This window comes from Protopterus annectens, chromosome 5.part0, assembly GCF_019279795.1.
Source record: "Protopterus annectens isolate FY-2018-M chromosome 5.part0, PAN1.0, whole genome shotgun sequence".
Lineage (NCBI taxonomy): Eukaryota > Metazoa > Chordata > Ceratodontiformes > Protopteridae > Protopterus > Protopterus annectens.
In genome coordinates, this window is record NC_056735.1 from 659,273,029 (window position 1) to 659,291,095 (window position 18,067).

At 39.9% G+C, this 18,067-nt stretch overlaps 1 protein-coding gene across 1 annotated transcript in view; it reads left to right on the plus strand.

Annotated features, from left to right (window-relative positions):
• Nucleotides 1-18,067, plus strand: part of LOC122802738 (glutamine amidotransferase-like class 1 domain-containing protein 3A, mitochondrial) — a 219,190-nt gene that overhangs the window by 104,962 nt on the left and 96,161 nt on the right. Inside the window, exon 4 of the mRNA XM_044072503.1 lies at nt 1,838-1,957. Coding sequence (XP_043928438.1) covers nt 1,838-1,957 — 120 coding nt within the window. The remainder of the gene's footprint in view (nt 1-1,837; nt 1,958-18,067) is intronic.

Consider the following 18,067-nt stretch of genomic DNA (forward strand, 5'->3'; position numbering starts at 1 on the left):
CCTTACACTTCTAACAAATACTACTTGACAGATGTCAAATGTCAATACAGTTGTGTTTGCCACCATGTATGGTTCAAGATAAAATACTCTGATACCTTTTATGTAGCATGGTTTTGGAATTATTAATGCAAATATGAACAAACAGTATTTCACACCCAGAGGTGCAGTAGGAGGTAATTGCAGAAATGCCTGGAGGCACACTCGGCTGTAATGAGTTAAGTCTTCTTTCATGTGAGCTTTCTTTTTATTCTATTTATTTTTGTTATTTATAATTCACCCATACCCTTTAATCACGCTAATCACAAGTGCTGTGAAATGAGTAGTGCTTAGCCCTTTCTTGTTGTAGGAACTTATTTGAACCTTTCACTAGGGTACCCTAATATATTAGCCCCTGTAAAAGTGGGTATGGCTGTCTGATTTTTCAATTAATTTTTGATACATGATTTATCAAGGTTGTTAGATAGTAGCAAGACTTTGAGTTAACTGGTTTTCAGATGAAGCTTTAAGTCCTGAAGCAAGAGTTTTGACTTTTTTCTTCTGGGAGGTATTATTTTTTTATGTTATGATTCATCGTGATCAGTTGAACTCTGAGTGGAACACTGAACCCCCTCATCAGAAGCAAAACACATTGATAAAGCCCAATGTCCCAGAAAATTGGGCACAGAGCCAGAAAAGTTCCCATGATCTGATTCTGTGTTATTTGCTATTTATTGATTTTTCTCTTGCCACCTTTGACTTTTTTTGAAAACAAAAGTAAGAGATGAAGTAAGAATATAATTGTGATAAATGCTCTAATGTTAAAGTGGTTTCTGGAGAATAATTTCCATAGGTGGTCTGACTGGGCTATTCAGGATGAAAGCTAGTCTGGCCAATAATTTTTACAGTCAACCAAATGAATCTCCGATGGCAACAGCTGTCTTCCACCACACCCCCTTTTCTGAAGCATTTAAACAGATCAACTAAATGTAATCTCATTCAGTGAAATACTATTTTGGAAGAGGGTCAGTTTACATGAATTGCACTGCACACTGATCAAGAATTTGACAAGATCTGCCAGCATAATTGGCTTTTCTTTAGTTTCACTTAAAGCAGCTTTGAAACATAGTTAGGTGCAATGATAATTTCAGCATTTATCTTACTCTTCTGGTGATCCCTTCTAAAGAAGTATTATTTGCAGTGGGGCCCTATCAGTTCATTGAAAAATCAGTTGCGGATGGCATTTTTAGTGCACTTACATCAAACATGCTGTTCTTCGAACTGATCATACTGAGATCAAGGTACAGTGAGGATCGGGAAATTTGCCCTTTTCCTACTGTAGTGGGATCTCTGAGTTGGTGTATATAATTAGCAGGGAATGGTGATGAAAGGCATGTCAGATAAAATGCCATTCTTTGAAATGTTACTTCGATGAAGTGATATAAACCCATTAGCAAGTATAGTGGTACAGCAAGAATGTTAATAGATTAAAAAAGAATCTCTGCACTGTTTCTAAACCATAGGCAGAAGTCCAAGAAAATGTTACTGTTTTGAATAAAGCTACTCATATCAGAAGCAAAGCTAGAAACCCCTTCAAAAATGTGACTGATTTCCTTTCTGCTGGCTAAATGGTTTTTCATGCTTCATGCCATCAGTTTTAGTAGTAATGCCCACACAATGTTATTGCACGTAAATGCCAAGACGTTTAGGATTTTAACTGCAGTACAGAATGAGCTGCTGGCTCATAAGTTATAATTACATCAAGTGCGTGTCTTTTAATCGTGTATACATTGCCTGCCCTATTCATGCTACTAGATGGAGCTCTTCTGTTGTTACTTACACTCTCTTGTTTTCATTGAAGGAATGTTTTTGTAGAATCTGCAAGAATTGCTCGGGGCAATGTTACTGATCTGCATGAACTTAGCCCTCAGAATTGTGATGCTGTCATCTTCCCTGGTGGATTTGGAGCTGCCAAAAATCTGTGAGTATGTAAAGACAAACATCTGTAATAGTGCATGTAACATTTTATTTTTTTAATGAGGATTGCAAAATTGCTATGTTTATGTAATGAATAAAGTAACTATGCTAATAAAAAAAAATGTTTACAGTACAACAAAGTCATGATGTAATCTTTGGCCGTGATGTAATCTCTGTATAGAAGGTTATTTGTCTTGTCTTGAGTCAGCAGCTGCTACATGAAACAAAAAACTCTCTGTTGAAGTTAGGAGTAAATGTGGACATATGATCACCTGTTTAACCTTACCTGATGTAGCAGAGAAGTGCTTAATGTGGCACCTGGATGGTTTGTGCAGGTGTGTTAAATACTTGGAATTGCATTTGTTCTGCTGTGACCTCCACTGTCTTTGCTCAGTGAAAGTGGCAGCAGTTGTCATGCCTTTAGAGTACAGGGCCTTTAGAGGAGATTGATACCTACTGCCCTGCTCAAGGAGCGAGAGAGTTCCCATACAGGAGAGATCCTTATGCTCATGGTTTAACTGAGGGGTGCTACCATTGACTGCTGTAGTGTTTCGTGTCAGAAGCCAAGGAAGTAGCTTAGGGCAGAAAAGGTTATAAATTATAAGCCTGAGTTCAGTGCAAGAGAAAAATGACAAGTGCATGTCCACATTCATATGATGTTGGGTATTGGGCAGCAAACACTTTAGTGTGACCCAGATTATATGCCTTTCAAGCTGACCATCAGCCCAGACCATGGGGAGGGGGCAATTTGCATCTTAAAAATGCTAAGATGACTACATATGTCACATGTTTCATTCCTTTTTAAGTAAAAGAGTAGGTAGAGGGCACTGGGTGTCAGTAAATAGGTAAATGGATAAATCAGTTGCTGTACAGTCTCTTTGACTTAGATTAAAATATGTAAATCTGGGTCTACAGCTCTGTACATATCTGACAGTGGCCATATACTGTGGAAACTAATACAGTATTGCATAATTACATGCTGCACTCTTTGTGCTGTACAGCCTCATCTTGTCAACATGGCTGAGTTTGACTTCATCATAAGGTGAGTTAAGTAGTCTGGGTAAAAGCAGCATTATGTCCTTTGGCTACCATTCATCATAGGTTCATATTAGTAGGCTAGGTGCCCTTGTAGACCATTTTAAGTCTTGCCAGTTTTCCTTTTTTGTGCTCAAAATAACCTATTTTGTTTGGTTATAGATTGGCCTTACCCATCCCATGATCGATAATGGTTCCTTTTATAACAGAAACCTTAGTTCACATATGTGGTTGATCCAAATGGTTTTACCCATTCCTTTGAGAGAAATGTTTGTATTGTATGCTTCTCTTTTTGGCGTCCATAGAAAAAAAAATACTTTTTTAAACATCCTGTCTTGTGACTCTGCCTTTCAGCAGTACTGCATTGCAGTCTAGCTTTTTTTTGTGCTGAGAGCAGTTAGTGCACCCCACCTTTGAGTCCTGATTTTTGTCACTAGTTTCTCTTTATCTTCATCCAGTCTTGTTAAACCCTCTGTGTATAGCAGCTGTTGTATTAATAATATGTGAAAGTCTTCTTGGATATGCATAAATGTTAACAGGCACATGTTTGATAAAGTTTACAAAGCAGAGTCAGTTCATGGACCATGATCATGTTGCCAGAATCCACCCTCATAGTGCATCTCCTGTCTCTAGGAGGGCAAACACAGTTCAGCCCCAGTATGTTTGACACCCATCCAGTTGTTAAGGTTTACGTTAACAGAAATGAAGTGTCACTTAGTTTTATATGTAAAGAAGGATTACTTATAGGGGAAGTACTGAGTAATTATTGTCCCACCCACACTGTGCTCATTTGTTGAGGGAATTTCAAGTCTGTGATTTGTTTTTGGAGCTATTTCTTTTGTGGAGGTGTAGGCAATCCAAGAGGGTTGGGTCCTTAATAACAGGGAATGCTAGACATAGATGCCTTTGCAGGAGCCTTGAAGAGGCAGAGTATAGGGCAGAGCTTCAAGTCTGTCTTAGAAGCTGAGGGTGTTTAGTCTGGTGAACTTTTTAGCTAGGAACTGCAGTCTTTCTAGCAGCTGTAGTGTATTTACTTAGATGCATAGAGAGATGTATGTATGTGCATTGTGTATGTTCACACACATCATACACACATTTTTACAAAGTCATGGATATTGGAAGCATCCTTTTGAACTGTTACTCCTCGTGGGTGAGCATTCATATTAAAAATGATTATACAAGTCCTTGTATAAATAATGGCTGGGGTTGACATTGGAATGGTAGTATGAATGGAAAGCATGATGGGGAGTTACTTTGCATTACAGAATGCAATGTGCTGTTTTAAAAATATGGTTTCATGGTAAAAGGTGAAGAATCTGGATAGATGAAGTGATACCCTTGGAGTCAGGAATGTTTTATAAGAATGGAAAATGTGTTTTGGTAGTGAAAGAATAGGATCAGACACAAAATGTTGGTACTAGTTTAAGGAGTGAAGATGAAGTATTGCCCTGACTAGAAATAAAGTGGGTTTAAGATGAGGAGAAATACTAAGCTAAGGGTATATGGATTGTTGGAGGAGGTGACGAAAATCAGAGGGATTGCGAATGTGGAGAAACCACTTATTTTATGGGTTGAAAAAGCAAGTGAAGATTTGATACCAATGAAAAAATTGAAGGTGGCTTGTAGAATGCTGGCAGATTTTTAGGATAAACTGATCATAGGCACGTTGGATTAGTTGGGCTTGTATTATGTCCATTCATTCTGAAAAGGATATGGAAATGAGGATGTTTAGCACAAGATATGTGATAAAGACCTGGATATTACAGATTTTTGCTTGAAATGTTATATCAGTGCATTTATGTCAAGAGAGTTTCAGCAAGATGTGTCCTGCTATGAGTAGTGATGGAGGTATAGAGAAGGGTCAAAAGTGTGGATTTATGACACTTGGGCTTGTTCAAGACTATCTGCTTTTCAGTTGGATCTTTAATGTTTTTAACAAGTGAATTTGGATTTGAGCGACTTTTTTGGTGATATATTTGTAGGTGCCTTGAAGGGCATAAGGTTGTCTCAGTATATTTTTAAATTTGCTAAATGAGACTTTACCTTTAGCAGAGAAATTGATCATGAAACACTTTATGGTGAAGGATGAGCCAGCTGTAGCAAAATTGAAGCTATTAGTTACATAGCTGCAAGAAAATGAAGAAAGAGTACTTGAGGGGAAAGCTAGACAGAATTTTATAAGTAAAGGGTACTTTGGTACCATTTCCTGGACTGTGAGCAGAACTTGATGAGACGAAGTAGAGATGAAAAAGGATGATTTTGGCGGTGCCCCACGTTTGATATGGGGCCGTGGTTGGCTTAGAATAGGGTATTAATGGTAAATGATAATCTAAAAGGGGGAAGGAGTAAAGTAATTGGGAAGTGCTTGTGTCCTTTATTTTCACCTCTTGTAGTAAGGATTATGAAAGTCATCCATTTGAGAGAGAGCTATTTAAAAACATTCTGTTAAATTTTCTTTAATATGATTGTTAAATGCTGCTGCTGTTAAATGCTTTAATAAAGGTGTTTAAAAATAAGAGACAAAGATTAAGATTAAAATACTTAACTAAATTCAGATTTACTTGTTCATTGTCAACGCACAACAAGAAACTGTCCATAAATGGACCTAAAAGTAAAGTGAAAAAAAAGTCATGGACATTCAGAATTGCCATTTAGCTGAAACACCTGATAGTATTTTGCATATATTCCATGTTCCCTCTGATAAGAGGTTTAAGGTATCACACCGTGGAAAGTCTAGCTATGCTAGATTTTTCTTTGTGTTTTTTAACCAATTGTTTTTCCTGTGTGACCTTTTTACTCATTGTTTTAATTCTCATACTAAAGATGATAGAGTCCCAAATGGCAACTTGCATGTACTGCATACGGTGGACATACACTCAAGTGGGTTGCAGCAGTATGCATTCTTTCATCCTCCTCCATCTCTGTTTTATAAGTATACTACAAAATGCGTTCCCTATAGGTGTCCATAATACACTAATTCTTGGTGATTTCAGTGTCTGTGCCAGTTGTATTACAAGTACAGTATCAGGAATTGAATTTGTGTTATAAACTTTGTACTAAAGTGAGCCTGGTTAATGGCTAAAAAAGGTTAATTGACCAGCCCAACTATCCATTTACCAGATTGTAAAAAAAAAAAAAAAAAACCCCAAAAGTAACTTTCCCTTGACAAAATGTTGCAACAGTTTAGTTTAGTCCATAAAATGCAGGCCCCTACTTGAACTAATTCAAACAAACCTCTCTAGCTCCACACTAGACAAGTAATGGTCATGATATAACAGGTGCATTTTGCACTGAAATAGTCTCTAATGCTCTGAGTGACTGTTCACCTGTTAAATATTTATTATTCAGGCTATAAAAACTCAAATAACTGAAGGAACTTCTTTCCACAATGATAAATTGCCAAATCTCAACATCCTGGGAAGACATGATCGACAAACCACGATGCTTTGCCAGAGATGGTCTGCACCTGTCACCCCTGGGATTCAGGTTACTGGCTAAAGCTCTTGCCACCCCTATAGTGCCTTTTTTAGGCAAGGTTCAAAGGATAAAACCACCACCGTAACAGATAGAAGCAGGCAAAATCTGAAGGTAATGCTACTCGATGCTAGAAGTCTAAACCTCAAAATGTACTCTCTCGAGGCACTCCTAAAAATGGAGAACATCGATATCTGTGCAGTAACTGAGACCTGGTTCAAGGCTCCGGAGAGCACCCCTGCAATACCAGGCTACAATTCTTACCACACTGTTCGGCCACAAAACCAGGACCGAAACACTAAAGGTGGAGGAGTGTCCATATTCACCAAGGATATTCACACCTCCAGGCTAGTTGCCCAACAGAATGCATCTGAAATTCTCCAGGTGCAACTAACACTAGGTAACACTGCAATCCAAACTGTAGCTTGCTACAGATCCCCAACCATGCCCCAAGATTCTCACTACACCTTTCTAAACATACTGGAAAATATTAAGATACAACCAAACACCCTAATACTGTGTGATTTCAACTACCCTGCCATTAATTGGGAAAACTACTCGGGTACCAACTCCTTTTCCCAACGGTTCTTGGAATTCATAAATTCCAATGCCCTGGATCAACTAATCCATTGTCCCACCAGGGGCTCCAATATCCTAGACCTAGTCATTACCAACATGGGAGATAGATGCTCCACACCAGTGGTCACCCCCTCATTGGTCAGGTCTGACCATAAGCAAATCACCCTTGACATCCACATCCCACCCCCACCCCCCAGTAAGGAAACCTCTGTAAAAAAACTTCCCCAAAGCCAACTTCAAGCTACTGAAGTCAGAGGTGGCAAACTTCACAACACCCACGCAGATGGGATCTGGAAGTTCGACTGCAGAATCCTACACTAAGGCACTGTACGAGCACATCCACTCATGCATGAATCATGCCATCCCAAATAGAACCAAGATGCTCTTCTCCAAAAAAGGAAGCCAATCTGGTGGTCCCCTGCTATAAACAAACTATACAACAGAAGGAAGAAACTGTTGCAAAAAAGAGGAAAATCCCAGGATGCAAAAAACTCCCTCACCAGCCTCAGTAAGAAGCTGAGATCCCTCATAAAATCCTCAAAAGCTAGTTACGAAAATAAAATTGCCAAAGATTCCAGAGACAACCATAATGCATTCTATAGTTATGTCAAGAATCTAAATGGCAATGCTCAGATCTGCTCTGAGTTACAACAGAATGGCATTAAATATACTGATCCCAAGGATATTGCCAATATCCTGGCAGATCGATTTAGTGCCAACTTCACCCCACTCTCACCCCTAAAGGGCCCATCTCAATACCAAAAGATTGCCAAATTCCGATAATCACGGCCACACAGGTAGAAACCGCACTTTCCAAAGCTAAGAATACAGCATCCATGGGGACCAGATGACATCCCAGGCTGTGTATTACATGAACTACAAAATGAACTGGCACCTCACCGAAGTGTCATGTTTAATCATAGCCTCCCCTCAGGCTTTGTGCCCACTGAGTGGCACACAGCTACAGTTATCCCGCTGCACAAGGGAGGATCCACCTTGGATCCTGGGAACTACCGTCCCATCAGTCTGACAAGTCTGATTTGCAAGGGTATGGAACGCATTATCATGGAACCTATAAACAAAGACATTGGCAACCTTCAAACACTGGACCCCACCTAGTTTGGGTTTGTGAAGGGCCGATCTTGTCTCCTGAATCTGATTGACTTCTTTGAATCAGTTTCCAGAGCTGTGGATGAGGGTAAGGCAGTCCACACAGCTTATCTGGACCTCGCCAAGGCCTTTGACACACCATACCCACTCTGGAATCATAGATAAACTTACTAAGCTGGGCATAAATCCCTACATCACTTGATGGGTTGCTAACTGGCTTACTGACAGAACCCAGACAGTAAAAGTAGCTGACTCCAAGTCCAGCTCCAGACAAGTGACAAGTGGAGTACCTCAGGGTTCAGTCCTGGGACCACTCTTGTTTGGCATCTACTTCTCTGAAGTACAGGCCAACACTAAGGGACTCTGGCTAACAAAGTTTGTAGATTTGAATCTTTCTGATCTATAAGAGAGAATACAGCTTTAATGGTAAATGGGTTATTGAGTCACATGATTATTTTAGTTAAGTATATATAGGTGTGGTTTAGCTTTGTTAGTATACACCTGAGGAAGCAATATGTGAAAGTGTTTGTGTGACAATAAAGAAGACTTCTTATACTTTTATTCTTCGATTCAAGTCTGCTTTTTTACCTTTATTGAAGACTGAAGACTGCTTTTTTACTTTGATTTGGACACTGGAGCCTAACCTCAGCATTTTTTCTGGATTTTTGTTTGCCTTTACTGTGTTTGCAGAGGTATTCTGGTTGCTATTGGGCATTTTCTGCATAGTAAAGTTTGTAGATGACTGCAAACTGGGACCCATTATTGAATCCCCAAATGATGTGGATATTCTACAAAAGGGCATTACAGAAACAGATGCCTGGTGCCAGAGCCATGGCCTCAAGCTTAATGCCAAGAAATGTATAGTTATCCCCTTTGGAAAAAAAACATGTACCCATGAATTACCACATAGGTGGCAGGACAGTAAACATTGAAAGTGTGCTGAGAGACTTAGGGACACAGGTGGACAGTGGTCTCACTTTCGATAACCACATTGCCACAACAGTCAGGAAATCCTTCTATGTGGCACACCTCATCACTAAGGGCTTTTCATCCAGAAAAAAGGAGGTCATTGTCCCACTGTACTCATCCCTCATTAGACCCATTATAGAGTATAATGCCCCGTTTGGTATGTACCTCACAAGACATCTGAAACAGCTGGAAAGGCCTCAGAAATACCTCACTAAAAGAATCACAGGCCTAAAGCAGATGCCATATACTGACCGTCTAAAAAAACTCCAGCTATACTCTGTGGCATATCATCTGCTCAGAGGCGATCTCTGCTTACATACAAGGCCATGTCAAACCCTGAGCTGTTGGACATGCTCCACTTAAAGAAATCCCAATCCCTCAGAGCCACACGCTCCAGGGATCTAAACTTTGAAGTCACAGTGAACAAAACATGCTGGAAGGATAGGTTCCTGACCCAGAGACTCCCCATACTCTGGAATAGACTACCCATACATATCAAGCAGAGCGCCTCATTGGCCCTCTTCAAAAGGAACTTTGATGATTGGATGGGAGATAGGAAATTCACCCTGGGGATCATGTCAGTCACCCTGCTAGACAGGGGCCTGGAGAAGTAAATATTGTGGGAAGAAATATCCAGGGAATTGTTATGGCTAGGCTTGCATAGGCCCTAGCGCCGATAGCCTAGTACCAACCTATGAACCTACTTAATGCTGTAGATTGGTTGATTCTGTATGCCATGATTGACCCTACCATTGCTTTAGACTTTTTCATTTCAAAACTGGCCACAATTCAGGATACACTATATTTCATTGCAAAAAGAAGGCTTAAATCAAAATGCTGTCCATGACTTACAGTGGATGTTAAACACAATTTAGAAATTCTGCTTGGAAGTACTGAAAAAGGAACCCCTCACTAAACTGAGATGCACAAAACATTTCTGAGCAAACTGGTCTAGGCACCATCTTTATTAGGAAAGAAATTAAATACCTAATAGAGACATTACATAACTTTCCATTAAAAAATGAACCGGTAACCGTTAACCACTCCACATTTGCTAATGACAATGCCAGCTTTCAGCAGTCAACTGTAATTGACATAATTAAATCTTTTTCATCAATTTACTTCACCACTAATGAACAAAACCTTCATTCCCTGATTTATGCCCTCTTATTAAGCAAAATCCATACCACTGAGTCCCAAATCCAAGAAACTCCATCTTGACTTCCTGAGGCTTGCAGGTGACAAAACAACTAAACCCAATAATCATATCTTTAACCTCTGTCTCACCTTCAGCTATATCCCTCCAGCATGCAATTATAATTCTTCTTCCTAAAGTCACTTCACGTGATGGGCTGAAAGATTGCAGAAGAAAGATTACAGACCTGTTTCTGACCTGTGCCCTATTACCAGAATATTTGAAAACTTATGAACAATTACTTAACCACATTATGGCTTGTTAGGTGATGCACACCATTGCTTTCTCAAAACCTTTAGTACCTTATATGCCTGGTAATGGCTAACGATTCCATTTTTTGCAACCTGTATAAAAGCCTCATTACAGTAGGACTGTTTGTAGACATGACTTGGACCTTTGAAATCATTACCCGTAGCCACCTCCTCAGTAAACTAAAAAGAATCAACTTCAGTGATAGTACTATATGCTGGATTTACAACTGTCTGAAAGACTGAACCTTCTGACTTTATAATGGAGATTTTGCTCTCCATTACCGCACACTTGACAAAGGTGTACTCCAAGTTTCTGCGCTAGGCAGTCTACTTTCTTCTTTGTCAGTGATCCCTCCTAGAACTCACGCTTGCATAAATTTTATAATCTCTCTATCCCTGTAAAAATTTGTTAGAAAATACAACATAGTGCTTTCTGCAATGTAAGAATTCAGTAAATTATTACACAGCTATTTGGTGACTGACTCTCTAGCAAGCACTCTTCTGTGTTTTTACATCAAGAAGACAGTGTTTTTTTTCTCTCCCATCTAGTGGTGGTGGGTGGTAACCTGGTTTGTATAGGTTGGGGAAACCCACTAGAGATTCCTGCATGTAGTTGTTTTATTGGCTGGAGGTCTTATTATTCAGTTTACCTTGTTTTTAGTGCCTTTATAAATTCTGCACAGTTGATTGTCTCTTGGCTCTTGGCTCATTTCTACAAAGGAAAATTACTTTTTTTGAGTAATCTCCTGGATTTATAAGCTGTTTAAAGTACACTGCTATATCTGTATCTTTAAGTTCGTTTGTGATAGCATTGCTGTTGGGACACATTCTTTTATTGTGCTTTTACATTAGGAAGACTGGGATTATTCATCTAGTGGCAGTAGGTGCTTATCTGTTCTGTCCGAGTTGAGAAGCATGCAAAAAAAACCCAAGTGTTGTAGTGTTATTGGCCAGAGAGCTTAGTAGTCAGTTTTCTTTATTTCCAGTGCTGGTATAAATTCAGCACATTTGCATGGAGCTGTGCCAGTGCCCTGTACAGACGGAAACATCTAGAAACATTGCTTATTTTCATTATACTGTGAACGTTTGCTGTACTAGTTACCTTATTATAGCACCCAGGATTATTTCTGCTCAAAGGGCATCTGTTTTGGCATTAGGCAGCATTGCTGGTTGGGTTACCTGCAGATTACACCAATTAAGCACCCTTTCCTTGCTTCCTGGACATTAACCTGAGATAGTATACAGTGCTCACTTGGAGACCCATCTCTCCGCTAGCTGTAGCGTTACTCAGTTGATATTTTTGTTGTTCCATTACTGTCTTAAATTGTTTGTGTCTCTTGGCATTACCTCTGTACTGTTTAAGAACTTGTACTGCTGTTATTAATATATCGTCTTTTCTGAGACTATTTCAACATGTCTCATACACTGAAGGATTGCCAACGCCAATGCGTACTCTAGTTAATTGGCGGCTCCAACCGGATAGTGTTATTCATTAATTTGTGTGGCAGTATACTGTTCCTACTGCAATAATTTGTCTGCTATAATTGATACCTTAGACACAGCCTGCTAAATTGACTAATAAGATACAGTGTAAGGCTCTGATAGCATATGAGGAATGTGATGTTGCTTAATTGTTCCATTCAAGTGTTGCATTGCTCCATTTAAGTGTTGCATGAAAATCAACTCTGAGGTTGCATATAATGTTGCTGATTATTTCTTGAACTACTGTTGCTATTGTACTCATTCTGTATTTTACTCCTGCTACTTCCCCTTCCATCGCATAATGGACTGTACTCTACTGTTGCATGTGTGGCTAACGGTGTGAGCCTCATCTCGTAGCACTTCTTGCCTTGCCCTATCTTTCAGCTGGGTGTAATTTTCCTTGAGCTTAAAGGAAAACGGTCCTTGTTTTTGACATTGCCAGGTCTTTCCACCTTTTATGTCTAGCTAATATTCTCCCTAGCATCCCTCCTATGTAGCCTAACTCTTTCACTTCTTGTCCTATTTTCTCCTTCTGTGCCTTCCCATATCTGCCTGTCTTTGCTCAGGATTGTTCTTTCTCTTTTATTTTACAGCCTCCTTTCCGGGCGCTCCCTCTGATTCTAGCAAAAGAATTTCAATTTTTTTAACTGCAACTACAAAGCAAAAAGGAACACCTCCTCCTGTTAACTTGAGAAGACGTCTTACTGCTCAATGTGCCCTTCAGTATGGTTATCCCCTTATTCAACAGAAGGCTCTGTGTACGTAGCCTAATAACCAAGATAAATATCAGGTTTCGGTATTTTGCTCGTTAACCTGTGAGCAATACTTCTTGCCCTCCAGCGTGTTAGCAGCCGACCACAGCCTGCTTAGCCCTCTCGCCCCTCCAGATTTTTATCTTTTCTCTACAAGTGATAAACCAGGCTTTCATTCAAATATCCTCCCTGGTTGCCTTCTTCGCCTGTCGCCCCTAGGTGGCACTATACACCCTGGAATAAGCTTTACTCACTATAATTTCTCCCACTCGTTATCATCATAGTTAGACCCTTTTCCTCCCTGTTCTCCTTCCCAGTTTTCTTCCCTAAGTTTTTATCCTGCTCATTAAACCGTTTCTTTTATACTATGAGGTAAACTTTTTAGTGTCATACTTGCGTCTCAGCTGCTGTCTCTCTTCGGTTACAGATTGTTTTTCTCCCTGTAGCTATTTCACCCTCTGGCTCTTTCTTACACCTCTTGCCAGAACTACCATTGCCCATTCCCATCTGATTTCTACCCTCTGTTAAGCCTCCCCTATTTACACATATTTGTCCAAAACTAACCTCACCAAACTGGCTGTTGCCTACAACAGTATTGCCAGATTTGCCTCTGGCTCTACCTTTAGAACTCACCACTGCTTAAACTTAAAACAATTGGGATGGCTTGAGCTGCAAAATCTGGTCTTATTTCACCAGCTCTCCTTAACCCATAAAATCCTCTACAAACCTACCAACACCCGTATACTTACTTCCCTTATTACAACCTCAAAAGCCTGCGTTCTTCTAACAAACTTCTTATATCAACCTGTAGATCCAACAACTTGGCAGGCTCCTTGTTCTCTAACACAATAGGAAAAGCCTGGAACTCCCTCCCTGACAACCTCACTGCTATCTCCTCTTTTCCATGTTTCAAATCCCAACTCAAAACTCACCTCGTGACTCCCTGGCTCTGCCCCTGTACTAACCCTGACTAGCTGCTACTTGCTCCTAGTACTTTCATTTATCCTGTATAAATATCTTTCTTAAACTTACTTTTCTGCATTCATCCCCCATTTGAACACCCTCTATTTGTAACTAATCGCTTGTTGTTGTTACTATAAAAATATGCTAATGCTGTTATTATTTTTCTCTGAGCTAAATCTGTATCTCTGTTTTTTAATGTTTTTTTAATGTGTATTAATGTTTTGACTTGGAGCTTTTCTCCCCGGGCCTCTGCTGAAAATGGACATATATCCAGTTGGACCCACCCAGTCAACAAATGTAAAATAAAAAGGTTGCAAACACCCTTCACTCCTATCCTTTCAAGTACAAATTAAGACCTGCAACCATGAATGGGCACTTTACCTGCCATCTCTGTATCCAGCTTGGTAGACATGGGTATCCTGAGGCAATGTAACAGTTGTCTTGTATACATTGACAACCCCTTAATTCATAAACTGACAAAAAATGTGAGAGTTGTAGTTGCACATTGACACTGGAGGCTAGACTCTCATACAGGACACACACAGCAATAAACAGGTTGTCAGGGACTTGCACACATCAGTCACTGCACCAGTTAAGGACCACATACATAGACTCACATATGCGGAGGTACTCGCATGTAACTTGTCCAAGCCTCAAAAGCCTCACTGGCACAATCCTTAGAAACTCTGCATGTACACAAACAAGACGATTCCTATCACAACACATAAAGTCACATCTCATTGTGCTTCAACTACCAAGCCTGTAAGGTGATGCATTCCACAACCCAATGTTCTAGTAATAGGGACTCCATTGTGAAACACTGATGTCTCTCTTACCAGACTGGATAAGGGGAAGGTTACAGTTAGTTGCCTGGCAGGGGCCAGGATTTGCCAGATCATGAAAGAACTCTGGTCACTTACCCCAAAATACCACTGTGACTCATAGTCCATGTGGACGTGAATGGCTTGAGATGTGCCTCCTTGAACTAGGCATATTCTGTGTACTCAAATGAGTACATTTTTGTGGAGCATCTCTTGGAAACTTCAACACTCAAAAAGCACAGAACGTTTAGAACTGTATAAACAATTTACAATATAGAGGTATACAACAAATGGTTGTGTAAAAGGAATAAACCAACCAATATAGCTTTTTTATGGGTATAAATTGTAGCAGTTAGAAATAATGTGTCCCATTCCTGTATGTCTGTGGGTAGCATTTAGAGTTTTGAGTAAGTCGTTAAACTCATAGGTGAGTGATGGGGGTAATGCTTTGTTTGTGTACAAAACCTAAATTTGTCTACATCCTTGCTTGGACTATATGAAGAAAGATATGATTGAGCTCTCAGAATGTGTCACAGGCAGGTATGAGCGTAGCACTGCGCAGCATTCTACCTTCTCCAAGGATGATGCCAAAATACTGGCAGAAAATGATTGACTTTAACAATTGGCTTAGCTACTGTTGCCATCCCCAAAAGGGTTCATCACTTGTCAGCCTTGGGAGGACATGGTTGACAGTCCAGTCTGCTTTGCCAGGGATGGTCTTCATCTGTCACTTCTAGGATTTTGGATATTGGTCAAAACATATCCTCCCCTGTAGTGCCTTTTTTAGGCATTGTCAAACAGAGAAACCTTCCACCATAACAAAAGCTACTCAGGAAAAGCTAAAGGTTTTACTGCTCAACGCTAAGAGCTACAACAAGAAACTGTACTCCCTGGAAGTTGTCTTCACCCAGGAGAATGTTGACATCTGTGTAGTTATTGAAACATGGTTCAAAGCCATGAAAAGCACTCCAGCAGTGCCTGGCTATAATGTCTTTCATACAATCCAACTACCCCTTGAACATGAAAGAGCAAAAGGTGGAGGTGTATCTGTCTACATAAAGGATAACCACACCTCAAGGCTGGTCAGACAAAATGACATGCTTCAGCTACTCCATGTCCAACTAACCATGGGAAAAATCCATTACCATATTCTTAATATCTAAAAGTCCCTCACTGTGAACCAGGAAACCCATACATCACACCCAAGGTTACTAGAATCTCTGACCATCCAGCTCACTACCATACTCATGGGTGATTTTAACTACCCCTCCATTACTTGGGAGGCATACAAGAACACTAACATGCTGGCCCATTCAGATTCGCTGGAGCAGCTAGTCTGCACTCCTACTATGGGAGAGTGCTGCACCCCCGTAGTGTGATGTCCTCCCTAGTAAGATCAGATCACAAAGTGGTCTCCCTTGAAATAAAAATAAAACTGGTTTCCCCACCTAACCCCCAAAACTTTAAGAACTTCTCTATGGTAAATTACCCATTAATTAATTAATTAATTTAATTAATTAATTAATTAATTAATTAATTAATTAATTAATTCTTGTGTTATTTCTGCTAAAATATCTGAGCTTTGGCTGGCCAAGTTCTACTTGGAATCAACTGGACGTAAAAGCGAATTTAAGTACACTTTTATCTGCATTTTTTCATATAGTACTTAATTTTATTTATTTTTTCACTGAATATTAATTGAATTGACTATTGTGTGCTCTGTGTCTCTACAGTTAGTTCCCCACCCTCCCTCCCTGTTCTTGATTTGGTGTTAATCTTGGTGGCTTTGAAATTGCCTGCCTCTCTTGTAAATTTGTATTTGGATACTCCTGGGCCCATCTCATTTTCTCACTCAACTGAGTGCATTGAGATCATATACTGATTTCACGCACTCCTACTAGTCCCATCTCTTCAGCTGTATCCACTGTGTACAAAGAGAGCATTTGGGAAGGACAACCCCTGTAGCCTCTTAATCCTGCTCTGTTCCATCCCTCAAAAAAAAAAAATATATATATATATATATATATATATATATATATATATATATATATATATATATACATGCACTGCTGGCAACTCGGAACGTAAAAATCGACTGCCAATCATTAGCGGACCGGAGTTCCACTGTGGCGACCCCTAACCGGGAAAAGCAGAAAGACACAACAACATATATATATATTATATATTATATATATATATATATATATATACATATACATCCACTTTATTCAGCTGTTCTTACTGTAACTGTCTTAGTTTGCGGTTCTGTGTGCTGTTATCTGTTCGGTTGCTCTTACTTTGCACTTATTACTGCTTGTTAGTAGCCGCCTAATTTACTGCCTTCTGCACTTGTTTTCAGTCATTTGTTAATTTTATTGCAATTGTTTAAACTGTATTTGCCATAATATTGCTACACACTCAAGTGTGCTAGCCTGCACTGTATCTGAATTGTATTTACTGCTGTTTTAGCTGCTTTCCTGTAAAATAAAAAATATATTCTAAGCTTGTTTCCTGCCTTTCCTGTAACTAGTCTAGTCCCCACAGACTTGCTGTATCCAGGACTGTTGGTAAGCTTCTGAGCCCCCCAAGCCTTTCTGTGTTGGAGGGAAGCCTTCTAGCACTAGGTAGCCTATCTACCACAAGAGGAGTGGGTTTTGGCTCAGAAATTGTAGTTTATTTGCCGTTTGGGCCGTTTTCCATCTCTTTCAACTTTCTGATTTAAAAGCTTGCGTTTGTTCCCCGCCTTTCCTGTAACTAGTCTAGTGCAGGTACAGATTTGCTGTATCCAGGACTGTTTGTAAGCTTCTGAGCCCCCACAAGCCTTTCTGTTTTGGGGGGAGGCCTTCTAGCTTATCAGTGGGAATAGTAAGTACAAGGTAGCCTATCTACCACAAGAGGAGTGGTTTTTGGCCCAGAAATTGTAGTTTATTGACCATTTGGGCAGTTTTTCCATCTCTTTCAACTTTCTGGTTTAAAAGCCCACATCTTCGCTTGTTTCCCACCTTTCCTGTAACTAATCTAGTCCAGATACAGATTTCCTGTATCCAGGACTGTTTGTAAGCTTCTGAGCAGTGCCAAAGTCTGCTCTTATTTTTCCCTTAAGTCTGCTAATTCTCTCCTCTCCTGCACTTTTACTAGATTGTTAGTTTAGCACTTTACCAGACTTCTTGTAGCAATTATTGTAGTACACAAAAGTGCTACCAGTACTAAACATTCTACAAGGAAACCGCTCCAATACTTAATGCCCACCCCTCCAGGCATGTATAAAGGTCAGTTCCCTGTGCTTTCTCCTATTAACCTGGTGAACTTGGGCATCGTGAGGCAATGTAGCAACTGCCTCATGTACACTGACAACCCCCCTCCCCCAACACTCAGACTTGTGAGAGATGCACTTATATATCCAAATTGGAAGCCACGCACTCTCCAGCCAAGACTGGAATAGATGGTCAAGAGGAGAAGGTCAACACTTGCACCACACCACAT